This window comes from Peromyscus maniculatus, chromosome 2 (assembly GCF_049852395.1).
Source record: "Peromyscus maniculatus bairdii isolate BWxNUB_F1_BW_parent chromosome 2, HU_Pman_BW_mat_3.1, whole genome shotgun sequence".
Classification (NCBI taxonomy): domain Eukaryota; kingdom Metazoa; phylum Chordata; class Mammalia; order Rodentia; family Cricetidae; genus Peromyscus; species Peromyscus maniculatus.
The window spans coordinates 10,907,175-10,926,197 of record NC_134853.1 but is presented as its reverse complement, the minus strand read 5'-3'; the positions used below and the strand labels follow the sequence as shown (position 1 = coordinate 10,926,197).

Here is a 19,023-nt window from a genome sequence, read left to right as displayed (position 1 = left end):
AGAAAATGGTACCTTCAATGATGTCAGTCCCTCAAGGACACATAGCCATTTGCCACATGCAAAGCAACAATACTGCTTTTTAAAAAATGAGCTCAAATGAACCACCCATGATAGCACAATGACGATCTGAACAGAAATTGGCCTCTGTGCTGCTGTGCATATCACACTAAAGTTTTCATCTTCTATTACAGAGAGAGTAAGAGACAACTTTGGATTTGGAGAGAGGAGGTCAGACCAGGTAGGAAAACAACTAACTATTCTGTTCTGGAAGAAAAAAAAAAGCCTAGAGTGTGGATTCTGCCTCCTTTAATCATAGAATTGTGTTGAATAGCATGTAATCAGTGATTTCTAGAATTTTTACATTGTTCTTTCTGAAAGTCCTTTCAAGTTTGTAGGATGCATAATGTTTTCCATTCATATGCAAACCAGAGTGGAAACTGCCACTAATTTTCAAAATTCTGCATCACAGTTTGGACAGATAGATCTTTCACCAAGAGAGGGAATTCCGTCTGCTGGCTGCCTGCTAGCCAAGTCAACTTTATGTGTCTTGGAACAAAACTTCTTTGAATTTTTCAGGATAAATGAATTGCCAGGAGGTAACATTCATATTCCTGCCACTTCTCGCCCCTCCCCACTGCAGGCCACCCCTGGCCACTGTCGACTGGACAGCTGCTGCTGCATCATCACATTGATGCACACAGTTGAGTTCCAACCACCTACACGCCATTTCCAGTGGAGCCTGGAACAATCCTAAAATCAGTTTGTCTTCTATTCAAATGCTCAAATGGCTTTTTACACTGACTAAAGGTGACCCATAACATCCTCCCAATTAAATCTCTGTCTTCGTTTTCCATACCGCTTCCCAAGCACACACTCTCAGCCACACGAGGCAATTTGTGGATAGTAGTAAATCCCCACTACCTTTTCTCTGCCTTTTCTCTCTAAAGGCCTAGATAAAGATCTTCTATTTGAGAGAGAATATTTAATTTAATTTAATTTAATTTAATTTATGTGTGTTCTCCACAGTTGTCTCAGATATTATTGTTTTCATTCTTCCTCCTATGCCTTCATTTACCACATATAGTTTAGAATTTAATAATCTCCAACCACAAACATTTACTGCATAGGCAATTCTTTTACTGCAGTGGGCACTGAGTCATAAAGAGAAATATGGTATAATCCTTACCTTTCTAGGAAGTCAAAGTCTTAGAAAGAAAATAAGACATGCATATATTTCACTGAAACTTTAGTATAAACAAGGTGCAATGATGTACTTTAGAATGGGTCAGTGGAATGGGCCCACTGGTGATATAAATATGATAGAATGAAAGGGTAGATTATTGAATCTACTTTTAAAGAGCAACAATTGGTTTGAAATGCTTTACATTGCTATGGATTTTAGTTTATTGCTACAATTTAAAGTTAATTCTGTTATAGTGTATATATATTTCTACTCTTGTTTAAGGTATTATGTTGATGCAACTCATTTAAAATTGTAGTGTATAATTAGGAAATACAGATTAATAATTAGTCATCTATGATAATCAAACTTATAGTCATGTTAGTTTTCTAGGTATACATAGATATATTTCAATTAGGTAAGTAACCTTCAAACACTTCAAAGACCTACAGAATATGGCATTTAAAATGTTTCTGGACAATTAAACACGTCTGCTCCTAGCAACACCAATTACTTCAAGGAGGATGATGAGCATCGAAGAAACCCATTAATGGAGTTCGCTTTTTTGTGGCAAAAGTTAGCCACTAGGCAAAAAAGTACCCTTGCTTCAACTGCTTGACAGGATATCGTATAAACTGGACATACAGGACTCATTGGAAAATGACCACTGTGTTTTACTAAAACAAGGCAAGATGGTCCTTTAGGTTCCTGCTTCACAGAGGAGACTGCCAGACATTCTGCAGGACATAGGGAGAGGTACTGAGAGATCCTAAGCCTATAGGCTGAAGATGGATGCGTCAATGTTGGATAGGAACTTTGGATGACTGTCCAGGGAGCCAGCAGTCTCTGTCATTTCTTGCTTACAATGTACTTCCTGTTTATTTAGGTAATATTATATCCTTCTGAGGTCTTTAATGTAGTTGAAGACTAGATAGTTACAATTACATTTTTCCTAGGTTATGATTATAGATAAATTAGATATGAAACTTTAGACTCACAAATATAGGACAGATGATAGAATATTTTATTTAACTTTGCCAAATACAAATCGACTAGATATTGTAACTGTAATTCTTGCTTGACAACTATTCTATTATATGTAGTACTACTTTGTTAAAGTTGAAATCTTCCTTTTTGATTAGACAGAAAAGGGGAAGTGTTATGGGATGTCTTTCTGTACACTGTGAATGTGTGTTGCTCTGATTGGTTGATAAATAAAGCTGCATTGGCCTATGGCAGGGCAGAAATAGGTTAGATGATACATTCAGACTGAAGACGACTCAAAGAAGGATGGAGTCAGAGGGAGATGCCAGCCTGCCGCCAAAGGAATGAGATGCCAGCAGCCGAGTGGCAATGCATAGATTAACAGGAATGGGCTATTTTAAGATGAAAGAGCTTCTGGCTAGCTAGCTCTTCAGTTTATAAATAATATGAGCCTCTGTGTGTTTACTTGGAACCAAGAGGCTGAGGGAGACAGGTACAAGAGATTCGTTCCTACTGAGGAGCTAGGCAGGACCAGAGGAACTTCTGGCTACACATCAGAAAATGCTTTAGACAAGGGATAAGAAGGATGGTATCTGAGCTCAGTTTTGAGGGATAAACAGGAGTCTGATAGGAAGAGGTGGACTCAGGCATAAAAATGTGGATGATACCAAACAGGGAAAGAAGCCACAGAAGCATGTCCTTGGTTAAGAACAGCAAGTGTCCCTGTATAAGCCCCAGGTTCCAAACAGCCAGCTCATGCACTGAGGACAGGTCCTGGTCCCAGTGCCTGGATGCCTCCCAAACAGATCAAGCTAATCAACTGTCTCACTTATCCAGAGGGCCTGATCCAGTTGGGGGCTCCTCAGCTATTGGTTCATAGTTCATGTGTGAACTCAATCCCCAGGGGAGTCTTTGCCCTGGAGGAGATAGGAATGGGGATGGGCTGGGGGAGGAAGATGGGGGGGGCGGGAGGTGAGAGAACAAGGGAATCGTGGCTGATACGTAAAATTAAATTAAATTATAAAATAAAATTTAAATTTAAAAAAAGAACAGCAAGTGTGCCAGTGTGAACACATGTAGCTGAGGACCTTGGTACACACTATGGGTTCTTCCTTTCCTGAGTTAACTCTAGATACTTGTGAACCATGGAGGAGTCCAATGAACTTTTGTTCAACTGAGTGGCCAACACAGCCAAGCTGAGGAGAAAGTCAGCTTTACCAGCTGTGAGGAGGGTGACCTGAGCTATAAAACAAGAAGGAATTCACGCAGCCTGCTAAAGGGGATGCTGTGCTGCCAAGGCAGGTTTGAGCTGAGGAACAAAGGTGAGAATGAACTGGAAGAGATGGGCTTAACGAGATTCGTGAGACAAATGTCATGACCTGGGTTAGCAGATGTGTATTTATATACGGGTGTGGGTAGGAAACCAGGTATGTGGACTTGAAGATGAATACAATTACTTGTCTGTTTCCTGGAGAGGCCGAACAGATGCCATAGGGCCTTTGACTTTCTTTGGAAGTTACTGTGGAATGGCTCTACATGGAGACCACCCCACGCATACTAGGAAACACATGAAGGAAATGCAGAGAGGGTTCCCAGATGGAAGTATGGAAGGCAGAGCCATGGAAGCCTGATGGTATTTAAATGGAATTGATAAAGCAAAACCCAGAGAAGACATTTTCAGTGTTGAAGTGAAGATGACCAACTATACTATGAAGACATTTTCAATGTTGAAGAAAAGAAGAATTTAGATGACCAAACTCTACCACGGAGTCATAAACCCATATGACAGCAGGCTGGAAGAAGGCATGTCCATTCCACAGAGTCAAACATCTCACTTCAATGTAACCTCTGGGCTTTGTATTTTTCCACCAGCTTTACCACTAACGTAGCCAGGGCCCAGAAGGGCAGCAAAGGATCAGAGTTCACATTCCAGTAAGCAGCAGGGACAAGATGTGAGCCTGCTGCTGTATACATCCAAAGCCAGTGTTTTCACTTGGTAATCCCTTGTCCCTTCATTTGATGCCTACGGCTCAATTCTCAACTCTCTCTAAACCAAAGGTAGAAAATCACTCTCCCTAGGGTTTCTAGTTTCTGACATCATTTCTATGGTTCTAGATTCTTCCCCAGCTCTGTGCTTGAACTTACTTAGTCTGATTCTCCCAAAGCAGGCTGACAGAGACTGACACTGCTATCTGCTCTTGCCTTCAGTTAGTGGTGTTGATCACCATGAATAAACAGCAAGCACCTCAAAGTTACTTTTGAAAAGCTCTCACAAGGACCATTCATTTCCCTCAGTTCCCTTGGCATCACTCATAGGCATGATCAAAGAATTTTGTGATCCCATATATGTGAGGATTTCAAGGCTATCTATTCTTTTTCCTCTGTCAAATTATAAGCTCTTCAAGAAAAGTCATCGCTTTCAACAGGAGGGTTTTAACTTACAAGTGAAGTAAGGATAGGGTAGGAGTGGGGACATGACCTTAGAGAGTCAGTGTGTGACCCTGCTATTGTAGGACTGAAATAGGAAACAATTATAAATAAGGAGATTGGCTATCTCAGCAGTTAATCTGAAAAGACATATAGAGTGTAAGTGGACATTTAAAGTTACACAGAAAATGGTTCTACGGCCAACTTTTAGATTTAAGCTTTACTTCTTAAAATAGTTTTAAATCATTGAGCTAACTATATTCTAAATGACTGATCAGTATCTGCACTTTCATTCCTATGAAATTCATAAAGTCAATAATATTCCCAATAATCACTTTGTAATACCCCTTCAGTGTGTATTTGAAAATTAACATCTCTCAGTATTACAGTGGAGCACAGAGCTCTACAGTCTGGTTAAAGCCAGCACACAGCTCCAATGTTAATAGTATCTCAGGGCAACACAACATAAACCCTGGCTGCTTTCTCGATCTACATTTCAAGGATAGAAAGAAACCAATGAAACAAAAATGAAACCCAAATAAACATCCCAAGCTAGACATCAAACATACTCTGGGTAGTTATTGTTGGGTTTTTGTTGTTTTTTTTTTTTTTTTTTTTTTTTTTGGTTTTTCGAGACAGGGTTTCTCTGTGTAGCTTTGCGCCTTTCCTGGAACTCACTTTGTAGACCAGACTGGCCTCGAACTCACAGAGATCCACCTGGCTCTGCCTCCCGAGTGCTGGGATTAAAGGCGTGCGCCACCACCGCCCGGCGGGTTTTTGTTTTTATTTTGTAAGTAGACATAGGGAAAAAATAGTCACAGAATATTTTTCATGATTTGCATATTAAATCACATACAGAGATCCTCACATTCCCTTTCGTGAGACTGAAGCCCCAAGTTCTTCTTTATTTTAAATAAAAAGTTAGTGGAGGGACTAGAGAGATGGTTCAATCCACAAAGTGCTTACCACAGAACACAAGCACCTGGTTACATCCTCAGCACTCCCTTGAGTGAGGCACACTCCTGAGTCCGGCCAAGTGGTGTCAATCTGTAATGCGAACACTGGAGAAGCACGGATCGGAGGACCCATGGATCTCATCGGCCACCTAGTCTTACTAATTTAGTGAATTCCAGGTTCAGTGAGAGACCTTATTTCAAATAATGCTCAGGCAGGGAGTGATAGACCTCCATATGCATGCACACACAAGTGCATGTGCACCCACAAACATACATGTGCACACACACGTATATGTACACCCATATACACCACATACACACAACCACACTCACATAAAGCTACTCATGGCTAGCCATCATAGAATAAATGTACAGTGGTCAACTTAGAGAGGCTCCACAGTTTGATCTCATTGGAGGCTCACTAATGAAGTTAGAGAAATTTTCATCCCAAACACTCCAAAATAAGCATGATTTGTCACATCCTGCATGGAATTTTGAGAAGAGGGTGCAATCTCTTTAGATGGCAAATGTAAAGAGTGTGAGGAAGCCTAAAATTCCATTACTTATTTCTTCAATGACATATTGTTGCCTCGTAATATGTATCTTAAAGAATTAAACTATAGGCTATCTCAGTGAATCATCACAACCCCTCCTGGCATGGCCTTAAGGAACATGAAGCAGAGCCACATTACTGTGTGGCCATTCACACAGCCAATCAGTGATGATGCCAGAATTTCTTTCTAGCTTCCATATGGGCCCAAATTCCCAGTTTCTGATCAGGTGTCTTGAATGCTGCCTGCTTTCTTTAGGGTAAAATATTTTCAAGTAAAAGTTAAAATAATGTAATGCACTATTTTGTAATGGGTCATGGAATGTTAGAATTGCCACGTTTCTAGAAATTTATCTAAAGGAATATCCATCAGGACTAAGGTAAACACAGGGAGAAAAGGGACGTCTGGAATGACTGTCACTACTGCACCCTACAACGGTGTCTAAAGGAGAACTATGCTTTTGAATGTTCATTAAATGCGCTTTGCTGTCATCAAAGTATTTGCTATCAGACTTCGCTAACACAGTGCATTCTGAGTTCACGGGAGTAATATAATACAGTTTGAAAGCCTGCTTAAATATGTAAGGTATGCTAATAATTTTAAAGAACTAATTTTGTTTCCCAAACCAGTTAATTTATATGAGGTGACTAAGGACAAAATGATCCTTTAGAATTTAATTCTTTGCCTAGAGTTGTATTTATACTTTGAAGCTTACAAACAATAAATACATGGAGGTAACCCATGGCCGAAGCAGTCTAACATAAAACAACCATAGAGTGATTCTCATATTTGCAAGAAACAGAAGTCTACCTGGGGACAAACCTGTGCTCCCACAATACAAAACTCTCCACAAAGTCTCAGTCTTGGGTGTTTATAATGCTCCACCATTTACAGGAAGGTTCTATCAGGCATTGTGGCAGAATCTTTCTACTAAGTAAATTGAAAGTCAATACAGGGGCTGCTGGCCAGATGGCTAAGCCAATAAATGCCAAGCCTGATGATTGGAGATTGATGACCTGGACTCACATGCCAAAAGAGCGAACTGACTCCTGAAAGTTGACCTATGACTGACATCCTTTCATCATGGCATGGGGACCCCCTACACAAAAATATATGTAATAAAAAGAAATTGAAAGTCAATCCAGAGGCCATTTAGGAGGGTGTTGAGCTTTCTTCAGATCGGATCAGAGGTTTTTAGAACGCTCAGTAGGACGAGTGGGTGGGAAGTTACTTAATTTTATGCTCTTAACAACAGGAACATGAACAAAAGAGTGGGCAGATAAGGATATACTAGAAGAAAATTTAAAATTAAAACAGAACATGTGATAAATAGATCAAAGAATAGCATGAAGCAATTTACCTATGGCGTTGAATGCACCAATAAACATTTCTTTGGTATATCCCATGTGAAAAATGTCTTACCATGTACTCCATATTAGAAGCCGTTGGGTACACCTGACTTCTCAGTTTGTTATGGAGATCCAAGATGCTCTGCATGTCATTGTCTGTGATGGCTCTTTTCCCTCTCTGCTTGGCTGTCCACCATTCACCATCCTCATCCATGTACTTTTCCAAAAGTTTCTCCAACAAAGTGGCGTTAGGAACCACCATCGCTGGAACCGCTCTGGCCACGAAGAGCAGTGCGGTCACTCTGAGCCACTCCGGAGCTGTACACATCATAATGAATGGCCTCGGGGTTTCCCCGGGAAAATCTCCAAGATAGGCTCTTCCACTCCCTTTGGCTATAAGACATGTCACGTGATTGAGATGAATTTATTTTCTAATAGCAAACTTCAACAAGTAACCACTCAGCTTTTGAAAACACCTTTTCTATGGCCCCCATTTCCCCACAGAGAATTTTCACAGCGCACTGTTTGCAGAAAATATTTTTCCAAGCTACCCATGAAGCCAAAAGTCAAGGACGAAAGTAGCCAGGAAGCTCAAAGCTTGAGAATAATTTCTGAATTACAAGGTTTTAAATAACAGATTACATTTAGCCTTCAAAGAATACAATTGGTACAGTGTTTTATTTTTGTCTAAGGTTTATATTTTCTGTAGAAACTTTCAAGAGTTTTTCTTTTTCTTTTTTTTTTTTTTTTTTTTTTTTTTTTTTTTTTTTTTTTTTTTTTAATTTAAGGCACAATAACTCAGTATCTCATTTGTGGTTCATAGCTATTCATAATGTCCATAATGTTCTGAAATTGCGAGCGGATTCTTACACTATCCATGCCTGCACCCATGGGTACCTGGAGAGGGCCCGGTGAATCACTGCGAATGAATGGCTCGGGTCCCTGGAGCAACTTTTCTTTGACCCACCCGCAGATGAAGAAATCAGTTATGTTTTCTGCAAAGTTTGTGCCCAACTTGTGAACCAGACCCCACCAAGAATGCTCCGGGAGAACTTGAGAGCAAGCCGCTCACACACAGCAGGAGCCCGCGGTTCTCAGAACCGGGCAGAGAGGGCGCGCCCAGGACAGCGTGAAACCAAAGAAGTCACTTGTATGAACTAAGTCAGGCTCATCTCTGTAGCCGCAGGTTCCTGCCCTGCAACCCACCTACCCTGTCTGGGCCAGACCTCTCTCTCCAAGTTGGTGTTTTTCCTAGATCGTGTTTCCAAAAGGGGAGCTGGGAAAACCTGGCATCTGGACCTCTCTGGATGCAGCTTGTGAGTCGCCCTTACCTCTCCAGTGTGATGTTCCCCGCGCGAGAGCTGAGCCGAGCAGGACGGCGGGTCTCCGCAGCTGCCCCCAGCCTCTCCACACAGGACGGCACAGACACGGCGATGGGAAGGGAGGGACCGGGCCACCGAGGGACTCTGAGCTGGCTGAAGTCCCTACCTCCGCGACTCCTCGCAAACCTGGGAGGAGCAGCGGACGCAGGCCCCGAAGTTAGATAGCAGAGGGGCCGCGGAACGCAGCTCTCTGGGCAGAGTGGGGCCCCCTGTGTCCCGGGGCCGTCGATGCTGGAGGAGGGGTGGAGCAAGGGGAAGGCTCCGCGGCGACCTCGAGCTTCAGCCCGGTGCAGTCTCAGCGTGCAGAGCCCCGGCGCCAGGCGCTTCCGCCGCTCCCCAGCGCTCGCGGGCATTTATTGAGGTCCCTGCGCAGGCACGTGACGCCAGAGCCCTCCTTGCCCACCCCCACCTCCACCTCCACCCAGTCCTGGCCCGAGGCCCACGAGAGAGTCGACAGCAGCAAGCCAGGAGCTTTCGTGGGCGTGCTCTGAGCCTCTGCGACAGGGGCGGGGATGGTCTGGACCCTGGGGGGGTGGAGAGCCCCGAACTTCTCCCGCCCCTCTCAGCTCATCTGCCATCGGGAACCCTCCCCCTTCTTCCCCTCTGATGAGGCACTAAGATTCCTTAATAGCTTGGCTGCAAAGGAGCTGGTGGGTGGGCATGGAGATGCGCTCAGAACCTTCAGTGTTGTATACACAAAAGGAGATCTAGGGGGCGGGATGAAGGGAAAACATGTTTTTTCATTTTCTCTGATGGGGACCCATAGGTCTCTAGGCCCTAGTTTCTAGAAGGGAGAAATCATTCTTTGGCTTCTAAGCCTTAATGAGGACCAGATGCAGAAGGGTTTCGGAAGACTATTGAGGCAGATATTGCCTGACAGTTGAGACCTCTACTCCAGTCATAAAACGTGCAACATTGACTTCTCAAAAGAGATCACAGCACTTGGCATTTGTGAAAATAAGAGAGGGTCCTTAAATTTATCTTGGATAGATTAACAGGAGTTCAAGTCTCAGTCCCAGGACAGACATGTTGCAACCTAAAGTAGGAATTTAATTTTAAATTTATAACATGTCGCCCTACTGAGAACAGTGTTGTACATGTGCATTTTTATTTTGAAGTGGGTTATTTAGTTCATCTCTGTCTCTGTTCCTTAGTGAGTCCTCATCGCAACAGGTTTACTTTGTCTTTGTATCTGAAGTATCACACAAGATCAAATAAAAGCCTTGTGGCAGGGCTTCTCAGATCATTCCAGGCACTACCTGCCTCTTTTCACTGCCCAGCTAGCTGCTCCCCTGTACCCGGCGAGTCCCTGCTGCCTGGCACAGGGAAGAATGGGAAACAGACCTATCAGGAGGAGTAAGTAGTGGCCCACGTAGAACTTTCTTTGGTGGAGACTCACAATTTTTATCTTCAGCCTCTTAAACACAAAATGGCTGTATATTTGTAGGTTTAAAATAATCTGTGATCCTCATGCCTGGCATTCAGACGAGTGGCTTGTGCAGGCGCGAATGATAGGCAAGTTCACCGCAGGAGTTCTTTGTAAAGGAATGGCGATATTACTGAAGATGGAGACGGCGAATATGCCACACACTTTATGCATCATTGAAAACCACACAGGGAATTGAGTTAAACCTGTTCAAAGTAACTGCATATATTTGAAATATTTGGAAAAGACTTTTATTGGGATTAAAGAAAATAAAATAAATTTGGTAAGGAAATTATCATATATTAATAAAAGAATGGCTTAAATAGTCGCCATGCTAAACATTAACCTTTCAATAAGCTTTTCACTCCCAATTCAGTCTATAAGCTGTTTTGAATAATCAAGAAGTACACTGTGCATGTTTTGGTTTATTGTTGAAAAGTCTATTTGTAAACAGAAGAAAACATCGTGTCCACATAAAATTCATGTCAAAGTAGAACTTTGGTTTTCGGCTGAAGCAGTCCCTCCCTTGTAAAGCCATGGTGGGTGGTAGCATTTCTGCTGTCTTGTGGCGGACATTTTTGGGTACCTGGCCAACACCAGATCTCCCACCTCTTTATTCCTTCCAAGTCCACAACCACTGGTTTTACCAGGAGTATCTACCTCCTCATGTCAGACAGCAACCTGGGAGGGTGGCTTGTTCTAGACACAACAGATTGGAGCAGCAGTGATTAGCTTAGTTAACAGACAGCTCAAGCATACTTGCTCATACTGCAAGGAAGGCAGGCCTGTAGTTAGGGCTGAGGAAAGGAGCTGGAAAGGTTTTCTTTTGTGATCAAAAGAGGTCCATAAAAAGAAAATGTATCTTTAGGTGCTAATTTCTGAAATCTGTAAATCAGCTGTCATGTGTAAAGAAGACTGACCGACTGAAGGCAAAGACCTCTTTACCTGTTGAGCAAAAGGACAAAGTGTGTCCATTTCTCCCTGCTCCTGACACATCACTAGACCCCCCCCATTTTCTTGTTATGTGAGATTATAAATGCATGTCTAAGCCACACTAGCTTGGCTTGAGTATTTAGCTACTTGCAGCCCAAAGCACTCTAAGCCACGCGTTTCTGAAATGATTCTTCTTTTGCCAGTGCCATATTCTTCATGCTGTAATTTTCTGTATATGTGCAGAGTAAGAAATTGCCTTAAAATGTTCTAGCCTACCCCTGAATTTCCAAAAGTGAGTATGTGTTGTAGTGATGGCAGTTGCTCTAAACCATTATGACCCCATATCTCATCTGTCAAGACATTGTTTCAATTCTTCTTTTGAGGATATGTAATAATAGATTCCATGTGCTTGGTATTTTAAGAAATAGAACTGGTATAGATTTATTTATTTATTTTAAAGATTTATTTATTTTTCTCTTACATGTGTGAATAAGTGCATGCTTGTCTGGTATGTGTACGAGAGGCATGCCTGGTGCCCATGGAGGCCAGAAGAGTATGTCAGGTGTCCCGAAACAGGAGTTACAGAAAGTTGTGAGTCACCACATCAGGACTGAGAACCAAACCCATGTTCTCTCCAAGAGCAGCAAGTGTTCTTAATCCCCAAGTCATTTCAGTAGCCCTTGACCCCGCAGGAGAAATACTTGCCTATCCAAAGCCATGAAGAAAATCGTGCTATGTTATTTCTTAACCACATTACTTGCCATTTATCCATCGTATCTTCTTCATTCCACAGGGGATGGATTTTGTAATACATTGTGAAAAAGGAACAGTTTACAAGGGACACAGTTTTATAAAGAGCCTCATTTATTGTCATCATCCCTAGGAAATTGTTATGAATTGTCTAGCATAAAGTTCAAATTTCAAAACTAAGACAGAGAAATAAATGCCATTGCTGAGGCCAGGCATATTATGATGCTTTAGTTGAATTTGTAAAGACTGTAACTGTTCAAACCCATATTCATGTCACAAGTAGAAAATTCCTTGAAATATGTCTCAATGTCTAGGAAAGAAATTAGCCTTTTTTTTTTCTTTTTTTTTTTTTTTTTTTTTTGGTTTGAATGAGACACTTTGTCATTATTTTTTAGTCTGGTTGCTCTTCACTCAGTAGCTTCAGTGGCTCACATTTAAATTATTTTCTCTCACAGCTGTACTGGTCTCTATGCATTAAAAAAACATTCAGTAATCTCTATGTGCTTCTCTGCCTTTCTTAATATTCGTGTCTGTGCATGAAGTCTGTAACATTAGTCTGATGATCTACACCAAAACCACCCTCTTCCACATAGGTTTTCACAATTTAGCCATCCTTTCTGCCACTTCACAGTCCTCTTTCTACTTCTCAAGTGTTAGATACTTATATACTTGCCCCACTTCCCAGCAATGCTAAAAATTCTTGGCAGAGTAAGTTCTGTGTACACAATGCCTTTTATCACTTACAATTAAATACACAGATGAATTGGAGTTTGGGAAATATAAAACATAATCTTGGGAAAGTACATTTGTTAGTTGCTTTTACAGTTGCTTTAACAAAATACCAGACAGAAGCAACTCAGGGGAGAAAGGATTTACTTGGGTTTACAGTACAGGGTGTATATAGTCTTCAGTAGGGTGGAAAAGCAGTTTAAGCATGAGGCGTCCAGTCACAGATGTGAGGTGACAGGAAGCAGAGAGCTCTGGCCAGAAGAAGTCAGGCAATGACCCTTAAGGTCCAACTCCAGTGGCCCTCGTGTACCAGCTAGGCCTCCTATCCCAAAGCCTGTACAACCTCTAGATACAGCACCAGTAGCCAAGGACCAAGTGTGTAAACACATTCAAACCTCACAGTACATGTGCTCCAGGATGTGCATGGCAGACGGACTGGAATCCACAAAGTAAACAGAGATCATCATGTTTGAGATGATTGTCACCTAAGATATTTCCTTGGGGGAAAACATCTATGGCTGAAGTAAATGTGTGGGAGACAAGTGAACTACAGAGCAGAGGGACAATTCAGATGATTTTAAACGTAAAAAGTGGACAAGACATAACTCCAGGAAGTATGTCCAGACCAACAGCATTATCAGATTTTCAGTGCTTTCCAGTTAAGGAGTACTGCCCAAAATTTATGAATATAAACTCCTCTTTAAATAAATAAATGCAATGCATATATAACCATTTATTATTTTCCATATAGCCTTTCTATTAGACAAGTCACATTATATTTCAGGAGGGCGCTGTATTTGTGTTATGGATATTATCTGAAGTGGTAGGTTATCTTTCCACATATCATTGTATAGCCTATGTGCATAATTACACTGCGGGCAGATTTTTAATCTATAGCTTGTCCATAGAAAGATGCATTCATTGACATAAAACCATCCGTTTTGAGCAGTGTTTCCACCTCTTCAAAGCACAATGGACAGAAATACAGAGCTATTTTCAAAGGAGTTTCTGAGGCGCGTTCAGGGGTGACGTCTCCTTGCTATCTGGACCTGCAGATGGGCTCCTCAGCATGTTTACAGTACCAGGCTTCCAGGCTTCTTGGGAAGAACTGTTGAAAGAGGAGCATTGTGACAGAGAAAGCCATCACCTCTTCATCAGAAGAATTAATGGCTGAGGCAAGTTTTTATTCCTGCCTGAAGGGGATGAAAGCCTCCTCGACTGTCATTAGCTAGCCTGTGAAGAAATAGTTGATGAAAAGTCCTGTGCTCCACTTTAAATGACAGCTTTACAGAATAAGACTCAATTAAAGTGAATAGAAAATCCTAGTGTCTGGCATATAGATAAGCTCTACAATTAAGAAGTGTGTGTGTGTGTGTGTGTGTGTGTGTGTGTGTGTGTGTGTGTGTGTGTGTAGTGCCTAAGTATTAAACATTCGTACATATCAGGGGAGTTATTAATAAAATTTGATTATAACTAGACAAATTAAACAGAAAATACCAGGAATAGGGAAGAAATGATCAATGTTTTATGTAATATATAACCTCCAATCATGCTCCTGAGAATAAGCCCAAGAATTAGTACAGATCTTATCAATGCTTCTGGTCTAAAAATGGTCAATGAGGATATGGCCCAGTCAATAATGCATTTGTTATGTGAACACAAGGACCTGAGTGTGGATCCTTAGAGCCCTGGACAAGGCAACACAAGAACTGGGTAGGCAGAGGCAGGAGGATCCTTGGAGGTTATTTGCCTTACAGGTCAGTTAATTCAGTGAACTCCAGGTTCAGTGAGAGACCCTGTCTCAAAAACTAAGGTGGAGAATAACTGAGGAAGATGACTAACTGAGGAAGATAACTGACATCATCCATCCCCTGGCATGCACTCACACAAACACATACACAGTAATGAACACGAGAGAGAGAGAGAGAGAGAGAGAGAGAGAGAGAGAGAGAGAGAGAGAGAGAGAGAGAGAGAGAGAATTGCTACAAAATAAAATATTGGGTGACCAATGACTTTATAAACAATAAGCAAAACATGGGCAAATATGGCTGAGATGCCTGGCCTCTGCAGACATGTGGAGAGACAATAGACAATATGCTTAAGTAACCAGTGTTTGCAAACACATCTGAAGCATCCACAACTTTAGTATTGAAACCCCACCTTTGTCGGGAGGCACCTGTTTCTGCATCTGGCCTGCTTCATTCAATGGCCTGGATTTCAGTACCAAGTTTTGAATTCTTACTGATTCTAAGCATTTCTTTCTTCATGCCATTTGAGCAAATTCTTTCCTAAGTTATAAGGTACCTTAATTGCTGCAGATATCTTATCTCTTTCCTTTCCTTTTATTTCAAATCCTAATCCCTCCAAAAAATTTTCATGGTTGTCCAACTAAAATATTTTACTATACTCAAAAATCTGCATATAGCCTAAAACACTCAATGAAAGTCAAGATTAAGAGTAAAACTGTAATTTACTTTAGACCTAAAGAGATTGGTAAGATTTCATTACAATGGGAATTATATTTAAATCATTTGTATGTGTAAGAGTGGTGGGGGTGGTATGTACACGATGATTCCACATGTCTGCAGAGGCCAGGCATCTCAGACTCCCCTGGAGCCGGAGTTACAGATGGTTCTGAACCTCTAGCCATTAGTGTTGGGAACCAAACTCAGGTTTTCTGCAAGAGCAATATGCATGCACTTTTAATCACTGAGGAATCTCTGAGGCCCAGATCACCATATTTGTTTAAGACAGAGTTTCTCACTGAATCTGGAGTTCATCAATTCAGCTGGACTGTCTGGGCAGCTAGATCCTCCAGTGCTCCCTCTGTCTCTTCCACTCTAGCGCTGGAATTACAGGCACATACCACAAATCTTGGCTTTGTATGTGGGAGGGATCCAAACTCAGGTCCTCATCTTTGTATGGCAAACATCTTACTGACTAATCCATCTTTCCAGCTTCCCAATATAATATATTTTATCTGAAATAAATATATACTTATAATAAGCACAACTAGGTTATTTATTTGTATGTATGTGCGCTAATTTTGGATTAAAAAAGTGTGCCCTTTTATAGAAATGTTTTTTTCTTTCTTTCTTTGGGTATCCATTTTAAACTAAATATCCCTCCTGTAGTGATAGATTAAATTTTTGGGCCACAAGTCTTTCTTTTGTAATGACTTTGGGCTTGGCCATGTCACTTTCATTGCCAATTTGAATATTGGTGGAAGTGACAGAGTATTTATACCAAACCAACACTGTGAAGACATAGCAACTTGTACCTGCCATCTTGGAATCCCCCTCGCACCCCCACACACCCATTGTCATGAAGCAGCACACCACCTTGCAATTACTCTTTCAAGATAGGTCGGAATTGGACTCCAAACCCCAGAATTCACCTTATTCTTCTTGAGACTATCCAAGACCACACAGTCCACCTACCAGATTCATGAATGCCCGGGGAATGTTGCTCTAAGCTCCTGAAATCTTACTGCTGTATGCTGCACAAAAATCATCAGAGAAAAAGCCCAGCTGGTCTACAAACACTGTAAGTAGTGGGCTAGCCATTTCGAATAAATGTTGTTGAGGTTCAGAGATTAAGTAAATAGTACTTGATGACCCATCTTTTCCTCAAAATGAATGTCCTTGCCAGAGCACTCTCATTACAAACCTTCCCCACCCATTGCCACCTTCTTAAAAGTGCAAGTGAAACCTTTGTACGCTGAAAGAACAGTGTTGGAGGTAGGAGGCAGTAGCAAGCTAAGTGGACATCTGCACTAACCATTTTGTCTTGAAATGTCTTACACTTACTTCTGACTTCACTAGTGGCTTGTCATTTGAAAAGTTGCCTTCTTTAAATTTTGTTTTTCTATGAATCTTGTCAATATTCCAGTTAGTGCCTCTTAACAGAACAACGAATAAGTACAAGAATAACCCCACCTAGGCAATTCAATTTTAAAGAGAAGCAGGACAACAGTGGATAAAATGTTGCACCAAGATGTGCTCCACAGCTATCCCTCCTAAAAGATTGTCCCACTTGGAAGAATTGAGTTGCTTTTCTAAAGAAGTTCTAGATTAAAAATGCATGTTTTAGTCAATCATACTCTATTGTTACAAAGCATTTTAATACATGAGTTGCTTAAGAAAAATATAACCCTGAAAGAAAGAAAGGTTCAAACCAAACAGGATTTATTACTTTAGAAAGAGCTGGTTGTTGCAAAAAGAACACTCATTTGACTGAAGAAAAAAAAAATGAACGCCAGGAAGCATGCAGGGTCAAATCCAAGGTGAGACACATTTCTTGATATGGAAAAAATAAAAATGAGGTACAAAGACTTTCTGCCCTCAACATTATTATATAAAGGAAGCAATGTTCTGCAAAGTCAGGCTAAGCCTGAGCCAGGAAGGAAGTACTAGGTGTGTGTTTTGAGACGTGAACAGTGGCTAAGGTCCAGATGGCCAACAGAATGGCTGAGCGAGGAATCAGAAAAATTCAAGACACGTTTCTCCACTTGCCAAGGCAGCAGTCTATCCAAGTTCATTCAAGATTTCATAGAATAAATTGAGGTGAAACTGTAATTTTAACTATACATTTTGAATATGTAAAAATTAACATTGCCTGTAGTTATGAAAGGATTATTTGGAAAGGAACATATAAGAAAAGCTTTTCACTTCTTCAAATCCCAAAAGGTGGATTTGATTTCTACTTTAAATTAATAGCTTATCTGTTGGTAACTATTCGGCTCACAGACCATCCATTAGCAAGACGAACATTGCACCCACATGTTGAGCAAATTGCCTTGCTCTATCTAACCAGATTTCCTGTTCTACTTCTGGCTTCTCAAGATTTGTTTAAAGCCAGCCCTTGGCTCGGTTTGCTAATCTGAGGGACAGGGATAGAATTAAAGGAATGCAAACCAGGGAGAAAATCATCTAAAGATATACAGGCCCGTTTCCTTTCTCCTTGCCATTTTACCATTTCCTCCACAATTTTCCTTTTCTTCCTCTGTCTTTTTCAAAAGACAACTTTTTGTTTCTGGCACTCAGTGCTGCTTTGAACATGAGCAACTTTATATGTCTTAAACATGCACTCAGCTATGAACTGTTTTCGGAACTTTTCTAAAGCTATTTAATTTGGTAAAACATACCTTGCAATTGATCTTCAGTTTGTGGCATAAGCCTGGCATCATTCTGTTTCTGTAGCCATCCAAGGTGAATATAATTTCCTTAGACAGAAGTGGCTCTGTCCTGGCATTTATGAGTAGTCAGTGATCATGATTTCCTGCTTCTTAAGTCCTGGGACTGGTTGCTTTCCACTGGTAATCAACACCCGAAAATACCTACCAAGGGTGTCAGCAACTCTTGGGAAATCTATTTTCCTCATCGTGTAGTTTTCAGTTAGTCATTTTTTTTTATAATAACATGGCAAATACCTTTAGCTGATTATAGAACTGAGCTGTTCCCTATCATTATTGGCATAATCATAGATCACAAAGTGTATGAAAAAGAAATTTTTTTTATTAATTTTTTTAACTAAGAAACAAGTTCAGGTCAAAGAAAATGCTCACCTCCTGTGGTGCAGATTTATGCATGTAGAGTGACTCTAAGCCAAATTATCATTTAATTAAAAAACTACAAATGGGAGGCTGGGGAGATACGTTAGGCAGGCAGTCAAATGTCTGCTGCACTTAACCATGAGGACACAGGCTAGTATTCCCAGATGCCATGGAAAAAGCCAGGCACAGCAGACCAAGCCTGGATCCCAGCACTGGAGAGGCAGAAAGAAAGAGGTCTCTGGGGTTCCCTGGCCAGCAAATTTAGTTGATTTGGTAATATGGAGGTTCATTGAGACATGCAGTCTCAAAAAAATAGAGTAGAAAGTAGTGGAGAAAAACACCTGAAGTCAAACTCCATCCTCTGCATACACATGAACACCTCACAAAAAATCCAATCTAATGGTAACAATTTCCTACCAAGAAAATGTCAAAATTTGGTTTGTTGTGAAAAGCAAGAATCATGTTTTTCATGACTATAAGAAAATAGCAAAAGCCAAAGGTCAGTCGACTTTTGAAGTTTAACCCAAAAGATAATATCTGAAAACCCCAAATGTGCCCAAGGTACTACATTCGTTATGATATTGCCTTAATTAAATGGTACACGCAAAGGCCATAGTATCTCCTAGGGACACAATCTTGCTTCCATATTCTGAGAAAATATTTCCACCTATTTTTCCAATTTCACCAACACTGTTTTATTTTAGTTCGTTGCTATTTCCAGACTTCCAATACAAGAAATCACTTTTGCTTCTAGATTCAAGTCTGATAGAATTTTACTTCAATCATTATAACTTGAATTCAA

General features: G+C 40.9%; 1 protein-coding gene across 1 annotated transcript in view; it reads right to left on the bottom strand.

Moving 5' to 3' along the window:
- Nucleotides 1-9,258, bottom strand: part of Crispld1 (cysteine rich secretory protein LCCL domain containing 1) — a 35,625-nt gene extending 26,367 nt beyond the window's left edge. Inside the window, exons 1-2 of the mRNA XM_006974728.4 lie at nt 8,779-9,258; nt 7,521-7,840 (exon numbers count right to left, since the gene is read on the bottom strand). Coding sequence (XP_006974790.2) covers nt 7,521-7,778 — 258 coding nt within the window. The 5' untranslated portion in view covers nt 7,779-7,840; nt 8,779-9,258. The remainder of the gene's footprint in view (nt 1-7,520; nt 7,841-8,778) is intronic.
- Between the last annotated feature and the right edge of the window lie 9,765 nt (nt 9,259-19,023).